The sequence below is a fragment of the Haliotis rubra genome, unplaced genomic scaffold (genome assembly GCF_003918875.1).
Source record: "Haliotis rubra isolate DU_JTF1 unplaced genomic scaffold, ASM391887v1 Scf108, whole genome shotgun sequence".
NCBI lineage: Eukaryota > Metazoa > Mollusca > Gastropoda > Lepetellida > Haliotidae > Haliotis > Haliotis rubra.
Genome location: NW_025764981.1, coordinates 866426 through 886004, shown reverse-complemented (window position 1 = coordinate 886004; position 19579 = coordinate 866426). Strand labels below are relative to the sequence as shown.

At 42.2% G+C, this 19579-nt stretch overlaps 1 protein-coding gene across 2 annotated transcripts; it reads right to left on the bottom strand.

The window, feature by feature from the left end:
- Positions 1-3697: 3697 nt before the first annotated feature.
- Positions 3698-18572, bottom strand: LOC124281084 (elongation factor 1-beta-like). 2 transcript variants are annotated; one of them, XM_046717101.1, is made up of 6 exons: positions 18419-18572; positions 15140-15262; positions 14367-14557; positions 6825-6950; positions 4323-4390; positions 3698-3849 (listed from the first exon to the last, which is right to left on the bottom strand). In XM_046717101.1, exons 1-6 carry the CDS (start codon positions 18496-18498, stop codon positions 3763-3765), a joined length of 675 nt encoding a protein of 224 aa, XP_046573057.1. In that variant the 5' UTR covers positions 18499-18572; the 3' UTR covers positions 3698-3762. The 2 variants fall into 2 exon arrangements, with proteins under 2 accessions (XP_046573057.1, XP_046573064.1); XM_046717108.1 differs by lacking the exons at positions 3698-3849; positions 4323-4390 and adding an exon at positions 6623-6668 and having other exon boundaries at positions 6776-6950.
- Positions 18573-19579: the final 1007 nt, after the last annotated feature.

Genomic DNA, 19579 nt, shown 5'->3' with positions numbered 1-19579 from the left:
TGAAACAACCCAGGAGTGAAACTACTTGGGGTGAAACGACACCTAATATGGGATGAACTGACCTAGTTTGGAATTGGGATGAAACAACCCAGGTGAAACTACTTGGGGTGAAACGACCCAGGTGAAACTACTTGAGATGAAACAACCCGGGTGAAACTACTTGGGGTGAAACTGAAACTAACAACCCGGGTGAAACTACTTGGGATGAAACATGGTGAAACTACCGGGAAACTACTTGGATGAAACAACCGGGTGAAACTACTGGGGTGAAACAACCCGGTGAAACTACTTGAGGTGAAACAACCCGGTGAAACTACTTGGGGTGAAACAACCCGGGATGAAACTACTTGGGGTGAAACGACACCTAATATGGGATGAACTGACCTAGTTTGGAATTGGGATGAAACAACCCGGGTGAAACTACTTGGGGTGAAACAACCCGGTGAAACTACTTGGGATGAAACAACACCTAAAACTGGGATGAAACAACCCGGGTGAAACTACTTGGGATGAAACAACCCGGGTGAAACTACTTGGGGTGAAACAACCCGGTGAAACTACTTGGGGTGAAACGACCCGGGTGAAACTACTTGGGATGAAACAACCCGGGTGAAACTACTTGGGGTGAAACAACCCGGTGAAACTACTTGGGGTGAAACAACCCGGACCTAGCTGAAACTGAGGTGAAAAACAAACCCGGGTGAAACTACTTGAGGTGAAACAACCCGGGTGAAACTACTTGGGGTGAAACAACACCTAATATGGGATGAATTGACCTAGTTTGGAACTGAGATGAAACAATTCGGGTGAAACTACTTGGGGTGAAACAACCCGGAACCGTCATCACGGTCATTGGTCTTCCAGACCTTAGATAATTCGTGACTTTTACGGTGACCATGTGTTTCCTCTGAAGTCCACTAATAACCATGTTGTTGATGTTACAGTAAGCACCGACATTCCACAGGACATGCCTGCGTCATGGCAATAGCCATTCGTAACTACTCGCCTCTTTCCGTGACCTACAAGAAGACGCCATCCGGCTTGCCGCAATGACACGAGTAGTTACGAATGGGCAAAGACTTGCCATCGGGTATTTTCTGAAAGTCTTGCTATGTCCCTAATAGTCCATGTGTAATACTGTCATCTTTATCAGTTTTGAAAACCGAAGTGCAATTTATACCACGTGCTTGGCTTGTATGCTAGGATAAGATGGCTTGTGCTAAAGACTGCCCATGGATCCCGGTGGTGCTTAATATATGTCCATGTGTATCTGTTACTGTATCACTACTGTTCAAACTTCTCAAGGGCTCTCAAAGATGAGTGATTAAGTTTAGTTTTACGCTAAACTCACCAATATTACAGCTATATGGCGGCGGTCTGTAACTAATCGAGTCCGGACCAGACAATCCAGTGATCAACAGCATGAGCATCGATCTACGCAAGTGGGATATACGATGACATGTGGGTCAACCAAGGCAGCGACTCGCCTCTTACAAGAATGGGTTACTGAAGATCATTTCTCAAAGATAAAACAAAGGAGAGTATCTATGTCAAACTTGTTGCCATGGAAACGCCAAAAATATTTTTCATTCAGAATTTCAAAACTACCAAAAGGCACCAGTTCACCACCAGATCTATCTCCATGTGCCAAGTTTGGTGAAGAAACATTGAACGGTTCTAGAGTCATGTTCGAAAAGACATATATGCACGACGACGCGACGACGACGACGACGAGGACGGAGTTCATTTATCAATACTTCCCCAAGTAAAACGCTTTTATGGGGATAAAACGTACTTGATTACCAGCAACTGTTCACCAATATGTGGTCTAATTACTCTTCTTTCATCCCTTCTCTACATCTGTTCCATTACAGAGGTGTGAGGTGTGAGTACTGATCAAAACCACCAAATGGGGACAGATTCCAGGGAGGGTTCTGACCATGGAGGCCACTGACTACAGCCCACAAAGGGCAATATTTATCACGCAACATATGATAAAGCTTTATCACCTACTCTTATTACTATCAACACCAACATTTCTTCAATATCAGGAGACTGCTGGATATGCACAAAATGTCATTTAACATATTGTGAACATACTCAAATTTGATTTGAACAGTAGAAATATAGTATGACCAGAAATTATTGAGAATTTTAGGAATATGTTTAATTGGATTTCTAGTATAAACAACCTTGACCAGCTATCAAGTGCTTGGTTTCATTCAAGAGAGACAACTCCGTTAATACTTTTTCATTAGTTTGTGAAGAGTTATCCCCCTTTGTTTACTTGCTAGCAGACGACATTTTCAGTGATCCTCAGTATGGAAGTTTAGAGAAGTGGAAGTTGATTTTAGAGTATTATAACAAGGACATCAGATCAGCTAAAGTGATTTCAAGTAGAACAGGCATCCCTTTGTCCACTGTTTATCGTGTTTTGAAAAATATTGCAAATGGATATGGCATTGAGCACCAGAGAGGCGCAGGAAGGCCCAGAAAATTGACCGTCGGTGACAGGAAGCGGCTTGGTATTCTTGTTTCTAAAAAAACAAACGAAGGAGTTTAGAAAACTTAAGGCTGGATATGATTGATAGAGGACTGACTGACTGACTGAGTTTATATTATATACCGCTTTTAGCAATATTCCAGCAATATCACAGCGGGTGACACCAGAAATGGGCTTGACACATTGTGCCCATGTGGGAATCATACCGCTGCCTCAGGCTTGACGAGCCAACGCTTTGAACCACTATCAGGCTACCCCAATACTCGATTGATAGAGGAACTGTGGCTGTCTTTTAAGGAGACAATTAGAACTGAGCTGCATGCAAATGGGTTGGCAGAAAAGTCGAGGAATTCCATCACCGATCATGAAACCTGAACAAAAGGAGCTTAGGTTGAACTGGTGCTTACAGCATAGAAATTTTAACTGGGACAATGTGATTTTCTCAGATTTAAGTTGTGTGGCTGTTTCCTAAATACACTGAAATTCTGACCAAACAAACTGAAAACCTTTTGTATCATGCTTCCAAAGCACAGTCCGGAAATTGAATGAATGGCATATCTGTGTGTTAGGGCAACGCCCTGTGTATTTGAAGGGAATATGAACAGTGAGCGGTACACAGATATTTTTTGAGGACATTTACTTCCATCTGCTCACGTGTTTTATGGAAATTTGTTGATTTTCCAGCAGGACAACGCTCAAAGCATTCTCAGGCCTGGTTTCAGACCCAAAATATGACATTATTAGATTGGCTGCTATAGCCCCGACCAAAATCCAATAGAAAATGTTTGGGGACTTATAAAGGAAAGTGTCAATAAGAAAAATCTGACAAATATTGTTGAAATGAAAGAAGAGATGGTCCGAAGCATTGGGATTGCAGCATGGACCACTCTTTACTTTCTAACTTCTTTGATCAGTAGTATGCCCCGTCGCATTGAAGCCTGCATTGCTGCCCATAGTGACTTGACAAAATACTAATAATTCACCTGTCTTTGAATCTGGACTTATGTTCTGCTAATATTCACATTTAATATGTAAGTAATGAGCTAATAAATATATAAAAACTTACAATCTTTAAATTCTCAATAATTTCTGGTTGTACTGTACAACTGTTTAAAGCTTACTTGTCACGGACATGCACTATTTTCAATGTCGAAATTCTGGAGATGCTGGAATAGAGCAGATAAAACCATCATGTTTTGTTTTAGCATTTATTTAGCACTGACGGACGCCTGTACAGTATTAAAAATAATATAATGATGTTAAATCTTGTTAAACGCCACAATGTCAACTGACTGGACGAAATCTTCGAAGGCTGTGATGTTCTCCTCCAGGAAATCTGTGCCAACCTGAAAACACAATAAATAAGTCAGTGAGTGAGTTTAGATTTACGCCCCTTTTAGCAATATTCCAGCAATATCACTACGGGATAGTGACCAGAAATGGTCTTCACACACTGTACCCATGTGGGGAATTGAGCCCGAAGTCTTCTATGAAAGTGAGCCGGAGTGGTGAGTGAGAGTGAATGAGTTGGGTGTTATGCTGCTTTCTGCAATAGTACAGTTATATCACAGCATCTCGGAGGTGAGAACAAGTAATTTGTTTCAGTCAATTACCCACAATCATGGATATATTTGGCGAACACAGGATTGAACCCACAATCACAGGTTTCTGGCATCACCAATGGTACCCAATGGCTCATCACAGCGCACTGCGGCATCTGAGAGGGCCAATCATGTGATTGGTGCAACATGATGAATAGCCATCGGTAATCCCACTACCATGGTTACCGTACATGATCTCAAGCTTACCATCACCTTACCTTGTCATCTTCCACTACACACATGATCTGTAGTTTGTTGATTCCGTAACCAACTGGAACGAGTTTCGCTGAAAAATACACAAAGACTTGCTTGAATGGACCTCCCAGAATATGCTGCATGATTGACACCACCTATACAGGCTTGGATAAAAACATTTAAATAGTGCTTGAAATAACTTTTGTAACACATGCATATTTAGCTACTTTTGCAATAAACAATAAGTGTTAGCCACTGATGTGCAATGTCCCCCGCTAAAGAATGGAATATCTATATTTACTACTTTTATTTTTGGGTCACATACAAGATGCCTGAAATGACTGGTGTCTGCATAATCACCCAATGTAGGCTGTCAATCAAACTTGAAAAACATTGGGTGCAATGTTTTATGAGATATCGCCTTTAAAAGCGTGTCAAAGTATCGTGGTGACCTTGAAGATAAGGTCAAGGTCACCCAAATATACTGGTGTCTGTGTAATACCCCAATGTAAACTGTCACCAAATTTGAAGACTGACTGACTGAGTTTGGTTTTACGCCTTTAGCAATATTCCAGCAACATCAATGGGGACACCAGAAATGGGCTTCACAAATTGTACCCATGTGGGATTCGAACCCGGTCTTCGCTGACGAGCCAACGCTTTAACCACTAGGCTACCCCAATCACTTCCAAATTTGAAGACATTGATACAACAGTCCATGAGATATCGCTAACAAGAGTTAAAGGTGTGAAAAGTGCCGTGGTGACCTTGAAGATAAGGTCAATGTCACCTAAAATCAACTGGTATCTCGTAATCCCCAATGTATGCTGTCACCAAATTTGAAGACATTTGGTACAACAGTCCATGAGGTGCCGTGTTAAGAGTATGAAAAGTGTTCAAAATGTTGTGGTGACTTTGAAAATGAGGTCAAAGGTCACCTAAATAAACTGGCTTTCATGTAATCCCCAAATGTAGGCTGTCACCAAATTTGAAGACATTGGATACAACAGTCCATGAGATGCCGTGTTAAGAAGAGCTTGAAAAGTGTTCAAAATGTTGTGGTGACCTTGAAAATAAGGTCAAGGTCACCCAAATCGTCTAGTGTCTTTGTAATCCCCTAATGTAGGCTGTCATCAAATTTCAAGACATTGGATACAACAGTTCATTAGATATCAAGCTAACAAGAGTTTGAAAAGTGGTCAAAGTGTCATGTCGACCTTGAAAATAGGTCAAGGTCACCCAAATCGACTGGTGTCTGCATAATCTCCCAATGTAGGCTGTCACCAAATTTGAAGACATTGGGTACAACAGTTCATGAGATATCGCGTTATCAAGAATCGGGACGTATCGCATTTTGACGCTGAATACATAGTCCCCGTTCCGTGTTGCAGCTGGGGACAAAATGTGGGCTTTCAATTTAGGCCCATCCAAAATTCAAGATATATGCAAAAGTAAATGGACTCCATTAAACTAGAAACGGGGAGGTAAATTTCAAGAACTATCACAAAACCTATAGCTGAAAACACATCTATCTCCACAGCTGACAATACTTAAACGACCCCAACAGCTGACAATACTTAAACTAATTCCAACAGCTGAAAATACTTACATGACCCCAACAGCTGACAATACTTACATAACAGCTGACAATACTTACATGACCTCAACAGATGAAAATACTTACATGACCCCAACAGCTGACATTACTTAAACCACCCCAACAGCTGACAATACTTTAACAACCCCAACAGCTGACAACACCTACTTGACCACAACAGCTGAAAATACTTACATGACCCCAACAAGTGACAACACCTGCATGACCCCAACAGGTGACAACACTTACATGACCCCAACAGCTGACAATACTTACATGAACCCAACAGCTGACAATACTTACATGACCCCAACAGCTGACAAAACTTACATGACCCCAACAGCTGACAACACTTACATGACCCCAACAGCTGACAACACTTACATGACCCCAACAGCTGACAAAACTTACTTGACCCCAACAGCTGACAAAACTTACTTGACCCCAACAGCTGACAAAACTTACATGACCCCAACAGCTGACAAAACTTACATGACCCCAACAGCTGACAACACTTACATGACCCCAACAGCTGACAACACTTACATGACCCCAACAGCTGACAAAACTTACATGACCCCAACAGCTGACAACACCTATACATGAACCCAACAGCTGACAACTCCTATACTCTACCCCAACAGCTGACAACACCTGCTTGACCCCAACAGCTAACAACACTTTACCTGACCCCAACAGCTAACAACACTTACCTGACCCCAACATCTGACAACACTTACATTACCCCAACAGCTGACAACACTTGCTTGACCTCTACAGCTGACAACACTTCGACCCCATGAAATCCCCACATGAGTATGATCCCAACAGCTTTGACAACACCTGCTTGACCCCAACAGCTGACAACACTTACATTACCCCAACAGCTGACAACACCTATACGACCCCAACAAGTGACGATACTTACATGACCCCCACTTGAGTCCGTCTGTTTCGACAGATCGAACCTTTTGCTCGAGTTCCTTCATGTCTGTCTCATCATCCCATGGCTTCACTTCCATGATGATGTTGCTCTTAGCGATGAGAACAGGCTCTGGGAACACAAATAGGCTGTTAGCAGATACTGTTCAATCATGTGGATGTACATTTAGTTAGTTTGCGAATCAGTCAGCGAATCTGACCACCTGATCTTGTTAGTCACCTGTTACAACAAGCATGGGTTGTCTGAGGTCTGTGAATGAGATCACCTACGCCCACATCATTTGGAGTGATTGAAGATACTGCCAGATCCCAGGTGAGGCACTAGTCATCATCTCAGAGATGTGTCATAAAATCATCCATAGCAACACAATCATGTGCAGCATTTACAAAGATACAAAGAAATAATTTTACTGTAGAGTAAAATTGATATTTTATACTTATCCTGACTCATGCTCTTTTGCTTGTCTTCTTCTTCTTGCGAACATAACAGTGGAAACACTTGTATCTCCCCTAATTGAAGCTCCCTTCAATGTATAATCACTAATTAATACTCACCATGACTTGCCTCCCTTTGTCCCCGGCGGCGGAAAGGTGGCTCCACCCTCTGGCCACATGCTTCACTCTCTCTCCTTATTTTTCGAGTCTAACACTTGAATTTACGGGAAATCCAAAGTGTTATGCGGGGAAGGATGGAGGGAGCTTACCTCATGAGTCAGGATAAGTATAAAATATCAATTTTACTCTAAAATTACATATTTTTCCTTATCCTGACTCATGTTCTTTGCTTTTGTAGTATCAAGACGGAATCGGAGGTGGGAAAGAGTAGAGACTTTGGATTTACTTCAGATTAATTAGTGATTTATATATATATATATATCTGTAATAACCCCTGACGGGAACTTATAATGGCACTGAATTGTAATCCTTTGCTATTATAAACTATAAGTTTATACACTGCCTAAGACAAAAAGGGGTATTACTATACAAAACATACTATGAACATAGCAATAAGTATATATACTACTCCAACATGGAGAAGTTATCCAAAATGTACATAAATATCAGTACTGGGCTTAAGGTTAGACTTAAGCTAGGTATATCAATAGCCCTAACAACTCCGTAGAGAGTTTTAAGCTAGATAATACATGTATAAATATACATAATACTCTCGTAAGACTATGTCTTATCGCCTACGAGGGACTGTCAACTGCTGTCATGAGGACCATAGGACCGAAATGGTGAATACCTGAGACGCCCCTCGGTGGTGATATCTCTCAGATAGTGATTAGCAAACACCATGTCGGATTTCCAAAACATCCCTCCATGATTGTATTTAGTGAGCAGTTACCGTGTAGCTGAGCGTGGAAGCTAAGGCTCTGATTTCGGTGAGGATTTGCTGCTCTTGGAGGGTCCAGTCCAGCCGCCTTGTAGGTATTGCAGTATGATGTAGTAGTTCTAATCCATATAGATATGGTGGTACGAGAGACCTCGGTCTGACTTGTCGCCGCTAAAGGGATGAATAATTGCTTGAGATGTCGGGCGCCTTGGTTTGGAACGTCAGAGATAGATTTTGAGAGCTCTGACTAGGCATAGAGATAAGTCCAACGTGATCTTGAGATCCGAGAATCGAGGATAGTGCAGGGATATGGAATAATCTGTCTGGTTGACCTGGCAATTGATTCTTAGCTTATAAAGTCCCATCGCGAAACCCATGTGCACTGTGTTGTGATTGTCATCAAACTGAATCCTCTCGTAATCTAGGGCGAATTTCAGACATCCTGGCTGCCGTGAGCTAGCGATTACAGGAAAACCGCTTTCTGTGTGAGAGAAGTTCAAAGTTCGTTGAATCTAACAGTTCATAACTATCACTTCTATGAGGTGTTGAAGCACTATATTTAGATCCCACGCTGGCGCCGAATTTCAATCTTTCTCTGATCTTCCAAACGAAAAGAGCAGCGTGCGCAAGGCGAAAGTAACTCTGTCGCCTTCGCTAACTCTGACACCCGCTCTCATGGTAACGACTCGAGCTAAGCCGCAAGATATGTTGACAATGTCGAGCCCCTTCAAATGTTTCTTTGACGTAGGTAACACAGATAATCAGCCACTTGTGGATGTGTAGCATCTCTCGCTGTAAATCCAATTTTTGCTATCGTGAAGTTTTCAAACTTTGCCACTTGTCGTCGCATGCCACGAGTAGAATAGCCGCAAGCAAGCGCGGACTGCTTTTGCCTCTCTTGTTCAAACACACTTTAATACAGTCCATAATGCGCGAAGTTGGTACACTTCTGGCTCTCGCGCCTTGTTTGGTGTGAGGATGTACTAGTAGATTCGAAGCTTTGGTAGCTTTAGTGTTGGTTGTCCGATTTCTGAATTAGAATGGGAAACCACGCTCTGGCTGGCCAGTAGGGCTAAAATCAAAGTTAGCTGTAGCCTCTGTGTTTGTCTGATTTTCTGTAACACTTGAGGGATTAGCACTGGCGCTGGAAACGCCAGACGCATTGAAGCCTTCCCAGGATATGCTTAGAGCCCCCATTGCCCATGCTTGTGGATCCTGGACAGGTGATACCTAATGTCGCTAGCTGATTGTTGAATCGAAAGTGGCTTAATAGGTCTACTAGCTGCACTCTTAATTGTTTGATAATCTGTCGCTAAGATTTCTGTATGGGGCATCCATTCTGTCGGTGCCGGTAGGCTTGGTCGAGAGTGCGCCTGCTAGTACATTCTTGGCTCCGGGAATGTGACATGCTCTGACATGTAGGTTGAGATCGCTGATTAGATCGAACAGTTGAAAAGCATACAGTCAATAGGCTTGATGATCTCGTTAAGCCTTGCTTGTTCACAATAATACCACCGTTGAGTTGTTGGTATGAATCATCAGATGTGCCTGTCCGAGAATGGTACTCCAATGACGTGTTAAGCGCTGATTACCGCTTTCATCTCTAACATGTTTATATGGAGCTTGCTTTCTTGCTGATTCCATATGCCCTGATACGTCGTCCGGTTGGTGAGATGAGCTCCCCAACCTTGGAGCGGCACGCCGCCTACATAGAGATGGGTTTGGAATTCGCTCTGTTAAATAGATGCCTTCTCGCAGACATTCGACTCCTGGTCCACCATAGTAGATGAGGTCTGAGGTGTACCGGTAGACTGAATGGTTGTAGATCGGGCCGAGATGAGCGCTTGATGAAGACCTGTAATGGGCGAACTGTAGCCTGCCTCTTAATGTCAAATCTTGGGCTGACGGAGGAGACCCAATAGACTCCTGCCATTGTCGAAAGTGGTAACGGAGAGAGTAGCTGGTGGAATGGTCTGTTGGATCTTGAGCCAGCGGTCTTCTGAACGACAATACGGTTTGAGCGCCAGTGATAAATCAAATGCCTAGAAACTGCAGATCTTGGCGAAGGTACTAGGTCCGGGATCTTGAGTAGATTTACTAACCATCCCAGCTGTGTTAGTAGCTTGATGATGTAGCTTAACTATAGTTTGGGGACGCTCTGTAGGATCTTGATCTACTTGTATCCCGGGTCAAGTCGAGGTAAAACGCACTGCATAGCCCTTTGACGATGTAGGTAGGTGACGATGGGTTTCGTTACTCTTGTAAATAACCATGGGGCTGATGATATTCAATGGGAGTTACTTTCCATTGGTAATGCAGCCCGGCCCAGTGTAAATCGTAGGTATTTCTTGGATTCGGGATGTATCGGGATGTGAAGATAGGCATCTTGTAGGTCTATACTGGCCATGTAATCCATGGACGGATTAAGCGTCGTAACTGGGGTAGATATATCATCGCTAAACTTCGGTGGTTTGGCGTGAGATAATCTCTCTGCTGAACATGCTCATGTTGTAGATGAGTCTGTATTTCTCCTTGGAGTTTTTCTTGGGTACTAGGAAAACTGGGGAGTAGAAACCTGGTTCGATGTTTACTTGATCAAGTACTTCTATGGCCTGCTTGTTCAGGAGGGAAGTAATGGCCTCTCTTAACTTTGGTAGTTGTTGTGTCTTTGAAGTCGAACTTGTAAGGGTTGACTGTCAGCAGAGGCGCAATGGCCTTTAGTTGGATAATGACTATCCGTGATGAAGAATGTTGGAGACATATGGGTCTTGTAACATTCCCCCAGTTCTCCCAGTATAGTTGAAGGCGGCCCACCCACTTCGTTGTACTGGGAACGGCTGGGGATGGAAGACTCCAGTCGTCTAACCTGACTTTCAGCGCTTTATAGTTGCGGGAACCTCTGGGTGCCCTGCCTCTTCCCTGATCCTCCTCTGTAGTTGCCAAATGGGCTTACTCTAAAAGAATCTCTTCCCCTGGAACTGGCTATCTTTTTATCCCGTGCTCTCTGTAATCCAGTGAATTTAGATTTCCCTGAATATCTTTGTGAAGTTTGTCTGATGACGCTGACTAAGCGATCCATTGACTTAATCATAAGGACTTCTCTAGAATCCTTAGTGACTTCCTTGGAGACTTTCTCTATTCCTCCATCGAAGATGGATGGAGCAGACCACGGGGCTGTATAGAGTGTGGAGCTGTCAACTGCTCACCCCAGTTGCAGGAAGCGCAGGAGGCCTTGACGACGGGCTATGGTTAAGGCTGCTGAGACTGATGTGAGATGATCCGTAAGGAACTGCTGGTCCTTCTTCTGCATAAGAAGGGCCGGAGTAAATCATTCTATCATCTTCAGATGTCGCGTCACCGCGAAATCTGGTGATAAGAGTCTCATTGATTGTTCTAGATCTATTAAGGCCAAAGAACATTCGCCTAGTCATGGTTTCTAACTGAACCAACTTGGCGATCGTCAATCTTGTAGTTCTTGTTCTTGACATCATTGGATCAACTTGTAGTTATGCGTCTATGTCTTGTGCCTTGAGGAACGGTTCCATGTTGTGGGTTGAAAACTTGTTAGCATGGAACTGTGGTAAATGTGCTGTTTGGACTTTAGTGGCTTTGTGGAAGGCTGAGTCCAAATTCTTCGTACTGCAGCAATCGGGTCGATCGGTGGTAAGGTGATGGCATCAGCATCGCCCTCCTTCATCAAATAAAGTCTCGCGCCGCAGTTGTTACTCTTGGGAAGGTGAAGAAAGGTCTAGGTTGTTTACCATCCAGTATCGTGATCTCAGCCGCCTGAGGAAGATGATGCCTCATCGCCTTCTGTAATGGGATCGCCGATAAGAGGTTGATGCTCTTGTGATGGCGGTATATATGGTTCTATCGCTGTACATGGTGACGATAATGGAGACCTGACTTGGGACTTCTGTGAAGACCTGTGTGGAGATTCGTGTGGAGATCGATGTGGGTGGTGATCGGGCGAGGTGATCGGGCGAGGTGAAACGGCGAGGCTTAACAATATGATCTTGGTGATCGGCCCTGATGAGCTGGCGCGCCTTGACTTCGCTGAGAGATCTGTGAGGTGAACGCTTGATAGCTTCGCCGAAGCCCTTGAGGAATCTGCAGATGATCGTCTGACGAAGATGATTTAGAACCTGCTACTGGTGTCCTTCGTTCGAAGCCCTTTCGAAGCCTTAACTGTGTCTGGTTCTGGGGAGTTTCGGACTTCGCCGAAGGCTTCGTGAAGTCGGGGTCCGAAGTCTGAGTCCGAGGGGCGACGTGAGTCTTCCTTCTGGAATCTTTATAAGAGTGATGATCCTCAGAGTCCGAAGGTGATGATCTGCATGATCTTCTGTATCATGTCGTCTGGGATGGTCTGCGACGATGTCGTTGATGCCCTCTCTGCGATGTTAGCTTACCGGCCCCCTCAGAATGATAAATTAGGACATCAGTGTAGAGACATCAGAGCTGCCTGGTGATCTCTGCTGGCGCTACTGTAGCTGACACCGGATCGTCAGCTTCTTGTGGTGTACATCGGGTATGATGATCGGGCTGAATCAGTCATACAGGCCCAGTTCAGCGGGAAGAATCTCGGCTGAGAACGCTCTAGCTGGCTTCATAGCTTTTCCCTTGGAGGTCGACGCTGCCCTGGGGTACACGGAGTTTACACTGTGACGAAGTCGATGCCCTCTTAGACTTCTGCTGCGAAGACAGGATGTCTGGGGAAGCAGGACGCTTCTTGAGCTGACGTAGACTGCATCCCACGCCCTGCTCGGCGGAATCTCTAAGCGGAACACCAGACGGAGAGAGGGTCAGATCCGACAGCAGTTGACTGGCTAGAGGGTCTGATGTATCGCCATGCCTAAGGCTTGTTTACGTGACCTATCTGCTGCACGTCTCAAGACGCTAAAAGCGATATTTGTTAAATGCAGAAATGGATAAATTAATACAGTAACTGCAACGTGGAAGTAAACGCACAAAGCGTAGTACAGCTAGGACATATTAAATGCGGGATCAGCAGGCAGAAAACGTAATCTACTAAAACAGTACAGATTTTCATCCACGTAAACTAGGCTGAACAATCACGAAACCGTGAATAAACAGTAGAATTACGGTGTAATAATCAATACATATTGTTAAAGGATACTAGCTACACCTCTTTTAGTAAGGAATAAGAGGTTACTGTATCCCAACAATCATGAAATTATATCCAAGAATGTCTCACCCACATGACAAAAGCAGGATAGAAAGCATTACTATCAATCAGTGAGGACTGTTTTACGCCGCAATATTCCAGCAATATATGGTGGGGGACACCAGAAATGGGCTTCACGCACTGTACGCATGTGGGGAATCAAATCCGGGTCTTCGGCGTGACGAGCAAAAGCTTTAACCACAAGGCTACCCCACCTCCCCGACCACCTGATAGATCTAGTTGTCCTTTTCTCCAGGATTAATTGCTGGAAACCAATTTTTCTCAGACTTCCTGGCAGTCTGGAGTTGTGATTAACCCGAACTACTGGTCAACAATTTCAGGTGCACCATGTTTCTCACAATGTACACTGTAATCTGTACAGTCCCAAGGTTGGAACTTAATGATTACCTATAGGCCTCAGACTAGTAGAAATTACATCGGACAAATAAAATGAAAATTCTATTAACTGAATAGGAAAACTGACTTATGCTTTAAATTGCAATCACTCTTTCAATTTCCCAATCAAAATGCTGCACTAGATGATACGTGAATGCATTTAAGGCACCTTAAAAATTTGTAATGACTTGGAGCATTTTGCAGTGTTTGCTGAAACAAAATCCCACCAGCCCTATTTTGTTTGTTTTTTAATCAATTTCTATTTCTTGCACTCCAATTCGAACTTTGTTTTCAACAGATTCCCCTGGATAAATACAGTAGGCTCTAACTGAATGACACCAGACCCCTGAAGATCCGGGTTAGAATTGACCTTCAGCAACCCATGCTTGTCGTAAGAGGCGACCAACGGGATTGGGTAGTCAGGCTCGCTGACTGGATTGACACATGTCATCGGTTCCCAATTGCGTAGATCGATGTTCATGCTGCTGATCACTGGATTGTCTGGTCCAGACTCGATTATTTACATAATCCCGCTATATAGCTGGAATATTGCTGAGTGCGGCGTAAAACTAAACTCACTGACTGTATGACACCAACAACACTCGACTCACTCTTTGCCTTCCTTGCAGCGTACTCTGCCACACGCTTCTTCTTCTCAGCTTCAAATGCTGCATCTGCTTCATCATCAGATCCAAACATGTCAATATCATCGTCGTCGTCGTCATCAACAGGCTTCTTGGATGCTGCAGGCTCTGCCCCTTTGCCACCGTATGTGCTCAGGTCTTTCTTCTGGCCAGGGAAACTATGGGTGCAGACAAGCATCATAATGTCCCTATTAGTAGGGTGAGGTGAGGTGAAATTGGATTTAACGTCGTGTGTGTGTATATGCGGCTGCTTGTACTAGCCCAGAGTTAAGCTGGTTTTATAGTGCTAGCCCATGGAGATACCATGCCGCAGTGAAGCATGGATACCCCACTCAGACACATTATACTGACTCCGAGCCGACCAGTCCTTGTTGTGCCCATTAATGCTGAGCCAGGCAGGGACCAACAAGTACCATATTTTAACGTCTTTTGGTATGACGCAGTCGGGGATCGAACCCACGACCTTCCGCTCTCCGGGCGGACGCTCTAACCACTACACCACGGAGGCAGTCCCTATTAGTAGGGAGGTCAGGTAAATTTTGTACATACATTTCATTTATCCACAATCTACATATACTAATAGTTCATGCATCAGTCAGTTAAATACTCTTTTCCTTCTTGATTATGTGAAAAACATTTTGAGATTTGGCTGTTCTAGTAAGCAAATAAAGCGGCCATTTGCTTTCAAAGATGGACCCGCTTCTCAGTTTCAGTTTCCTTCTAGGAATATTTAGTTTTACCTGTTTCGGTCATTGCCGTAAGAGGCAATGTGGTTGTACCATCGAAGGGCATGAGGAAGACCGGCCCCAGGTGCCCCGGACAATGCAGAGAATACAACATTGTCACCTTGAGATGGGGTGTACCTGGAAGCAAACAAAACCAATAAATCAACAGTTTGAGGGATTTACCATGAGTCCTGTAATTGAGGGTCCCTGGGACTTATACTCTTAATTTCCAGGGGTCCTGGAGAACAAACAGTCCCAAACACTTAAATATTATTATCAATACTAAGTTGTAATATTGTTGTAATTCAGTTACTGTTATTGTTTTGTGTATCATGATCATCATATAATTAAATTGCAAATAATACCATAATCCAGATAGTTGAAAACTCAGAGAAAAGTTATTGTTACTTGATTGGAATTTTTTAAAAAAGTATTTGGACTTTTCCCGCATCCATGTGGATGCACTAATAAATTTTGTTGCGTCTCTTGTCAATTTTTATGCATACAGGACGCAGGAATTCGCGTCTCGTAAATCCTGGAGTTTAACATACTCAGTTCTAGACAGAACTAAAGAACACTACAGTGGCCAGAGACTCATTATTGATGATTTCAAAGTTACTGTTTTTGTATATGATTTTTGCAATTGTATATGAATATAATTGAAAGTTACAGAAACAAATGTATAATTATTCTGATTCTGATTAAACAAGAATTATTAGAAAGTTGTCTAATAAGGTGACAACAGATTGACCAGTCGGAATTTACTGCTGTCATACTTGTCATTTCAGCCATTGTAAAACTTGGTAGATCTTTTGTGCCTTCACACTGATAACATACAGTGCTGTGTTCTAAATGTTCAGTGACAACATATTTCTAAATTAGGCACAGATGCATTTGATTTCACACTATAGTCCATTTGGCTCAAAAGCGGACCGATGAATTGCAATCTAACTCGAAAACTAATAAACATAACATACTCAATGAAACGCTGATCATAATCAAAACATCATACCCACACTGTGAGGTTTTTGCAGAATTTTTGTCCTAAAAATAGGAAAGTTGTTTAACAAACTATCATTAAAATATTGACACAGTTCACTGTTTGTTACGAGGGAGGAGTGAAGAGAAAGGGACAGCCAGGTGTTCGAGAAGCATGGTCACAGACAAAGTTATTTATTCATTAACCTGTGCTGTGCCGTCTCCATCCGTTCTCGAACACCTGGCTGTCCCTTTCTCTGCACTCCTCCTTTGTAACAAATAGTGAACTGTGTCAATATTTTAATGATAGATTGTTAAACAACTTTCTGGACAAAAATTCTGCAAAACCTCACAGAGTGGGTATGATGTTTTGATATGATCAGCGCTTCATTGAGTATTTTATGTTTATTAGTTTTAGCCAATTCATCGGGTCTTAAGCTGTACTTCAGTTATACTTCACAGTCTGTCACCTCAGTGTTGAGGACACTACAAAGTCAAACTGACTTGTTACCACTTTGGTAAAATGTATGAGGTACAGTATGACAGTTATTTATCCAGTATTTTGAACAAAGTACCAATGGTAAGCAATACTTTAGTTCAAAATTTGGATTATTTAAAGTTCTTACATCATAAAATTCAGGGATGGGACAGGTGAGGTGAAATTGCACGCCGTGCTTGAGAATATTTCGGCCATATGACCTTACGCGGTATGTGCGGCTGCTTGTACTAGCCCAGACTGAAGTTGGTTTTAAAGTGCTAGCCCACTGGATACCATGCAGTGAAGCATGAATACCACTCAGACACATTATACTTTCTAATGTCAGTCCTTTTGTACCCATTAATGCAGAGTGCAGGGATTGACCACAAGTACCATATTTTAACTTCTGCTCTCCTTCCGCTCTCCTAAAATTCAGGGAAGGCCCTTCCTTCACTTTGTATTTTGACATGGCATTTGAGACATTAATACTCGCATTACAACCTCTATCTATTCATTATCAGTAATACACAGGGACCCATTTCCCACAGTGATCTTAGTGTTACATTGATCATCAACTAGTGTTGGGAATTGGTTGAAATCTCATAATTGATGATTGGTTCATTACCAGCAAGCAATCATCGAAAAAAATTGGTTTGCGTCATTTGCAGATTTTCCTGTTCAGGTTGTTAATGCACATAAGTATACAGAAAAGTTTTTCTGTTTGTTTTGTTTTTTTATTCAGAAATTGCGCAAAGTCCACATCCAATGTAAAATGATGCAACTTGTGCCTTAAAGGGATGACTTACATATCATGAACATAAACCCACAGTCCTCAAGAAATATTTAGTCATGACTTTTCAGTAAGTGAAGTTCTCTAAACATTAACACGTTTGCAGACTCTGACAACTTCTAAGATACGTTCCATCGTCAAGTGTTTCAAACACTAAAACAGTAGTTTCAAAGTCGTTTGTGTTCGATTATGAGAAAAAGTGATCGATTGTTGGTCGTTTGGTCACTGCGACCAATCCCTGATTATTTCAATTAGTCGGACCACCACTATCATAAACCCATGTAAAAGCACTGAAGATGCCATCTGGAGATACCATCAGTGCTCAGATCACTTCATGGAACAGGCATAGATTGATGCTCATGCTGTTGATCACTGGATTGTCTGGTCCAGACGCGATAACTTTACATTACACACCACCACCATATAGCAAGAATATTGCTGAGTGAGGCGTAAAACTAAACTCACTCACTCATGGAACAGGCCTCAGGTTATTTCTGCAAAGCCATAAAATTATTGCATCCATTTAGAAGAAACTGGCAACTTTTAATTCATCATGTGGAAGACACAAGGTTCAGATTCTGAGGCTAAAAGGAAGCCTCTGAGCGGGTCCAGTTCCATACGATGCATATCTTTTTCAAAAAAATATGTCTTACTCAACACATGTTGCTAGTATGCGAACTTAAACTCAACTGGACAAAGCATCTTCCAGTGCCACAGACAGCTTGGCTAATCCCTTCCAAACCGAGTTTTACATCAAATTTCACCTGCCTTCACCTGTAATGGGTAGCCTGGAAATATTTTGCTTAACGAACCACAACAATGTTCACGTAAATCAGCGTCACTGATAAGCATTTAAAGATGTATAAAAACATCAAAGATTAAAAAATCAAAACAGCTGGGTTCCATAACATTTACTAGTACTAAAAGAAAAAGAGTAAGACATTCATCTTGCGTTGACATGTCATCATTTGGCTACACATGGTGAACACTCACGTAACAGGTGACTGAGTACATTGAATACAGAAACTCGTCGTCAAATATAGTTTACCCTTCAATATAACTGCGGTCTGCGAGGTATTCGTTTAATGCATCTTGGCCAGCCTTCGATTTTAGGTCCCCGAAACCCATTTTGTGTAAAGGTTTTTAAGCCAGAAAGAAAACGTGGTCCGTCTCGTGGGAAGACCGGAAGTAAAAGGCCGCTAACCCGGAGTACGGAGTAAATGAATTATTGTTTGGTAGACATATTATATTTAAATTTACTGACAGCGAAGCAACAAAAATAAAGTAATAATATAGAATCATTCAAATGTTACATATCATTACAAACTGATAACACTAATTCCGCAGACATGTGGTTAATGTGAAAAGATAGACTATTATGTTGAAACGAAACTAAATGTGATGCAAGTCCCTAGTACAGCCTTTGTCAGTCGGGAGAACATGCATGCTGTGAAGTATCTTCAATCTGATTGGTGGACTTTGAGTTTCATTCTCCAGATTATTGAGTTTTGCAAAATATGGTCTACTCCTACTTTTGTTCGCAACTCGTGGTACCATTATGTCTCTCGTCACGGTTTTGTAAAAATATAATAAATCATATCTTCCCCCAAGCTAGATTTTTCGGTCATACACACAAGATCGGAGATTATGTGGAAAGAGTGATACTTGTTTTGTATAATACCTCGGTCCTGTTTTCACTGCATTTTCCTATTTTTTAAAAATAGTTTCCATAATCGTACGCAGGAATCTCGACCAAATAGATGGGTGGATGGATAGATAAAGTGTTTTTTGAAGTTTTTATTAAATGTTACTGATATTCCGTTATAGACACTGCATACGAGTCAATTCTAAAAACTGCATTATTCCTGATTTGTGATATCCTATGGTCGTTATCAAATACACTGGAGGCAACATGTTCATGTTAAAATTATTGCAGGTATGTATTGGTCTCTGCTGGTATATATGGCCCATGATCCTCATTATGGTTTAAAGTGTTAAAAGTATTACGTTTTAATAGCATTAAGATTAATATCGAGCTAGATGATGATAATAGAGTTAGTATTATTTAAGATAAGATAAGATATAACTTTATTATCCCTGAGGAAAATATTTTTGCATAAGATGAAAATAATTGATACTTCCTGAATCCTATTCCATTCTGATCTCTTATATACTCTGTAATAAAAAATGCTCTCCAATATTCATCACT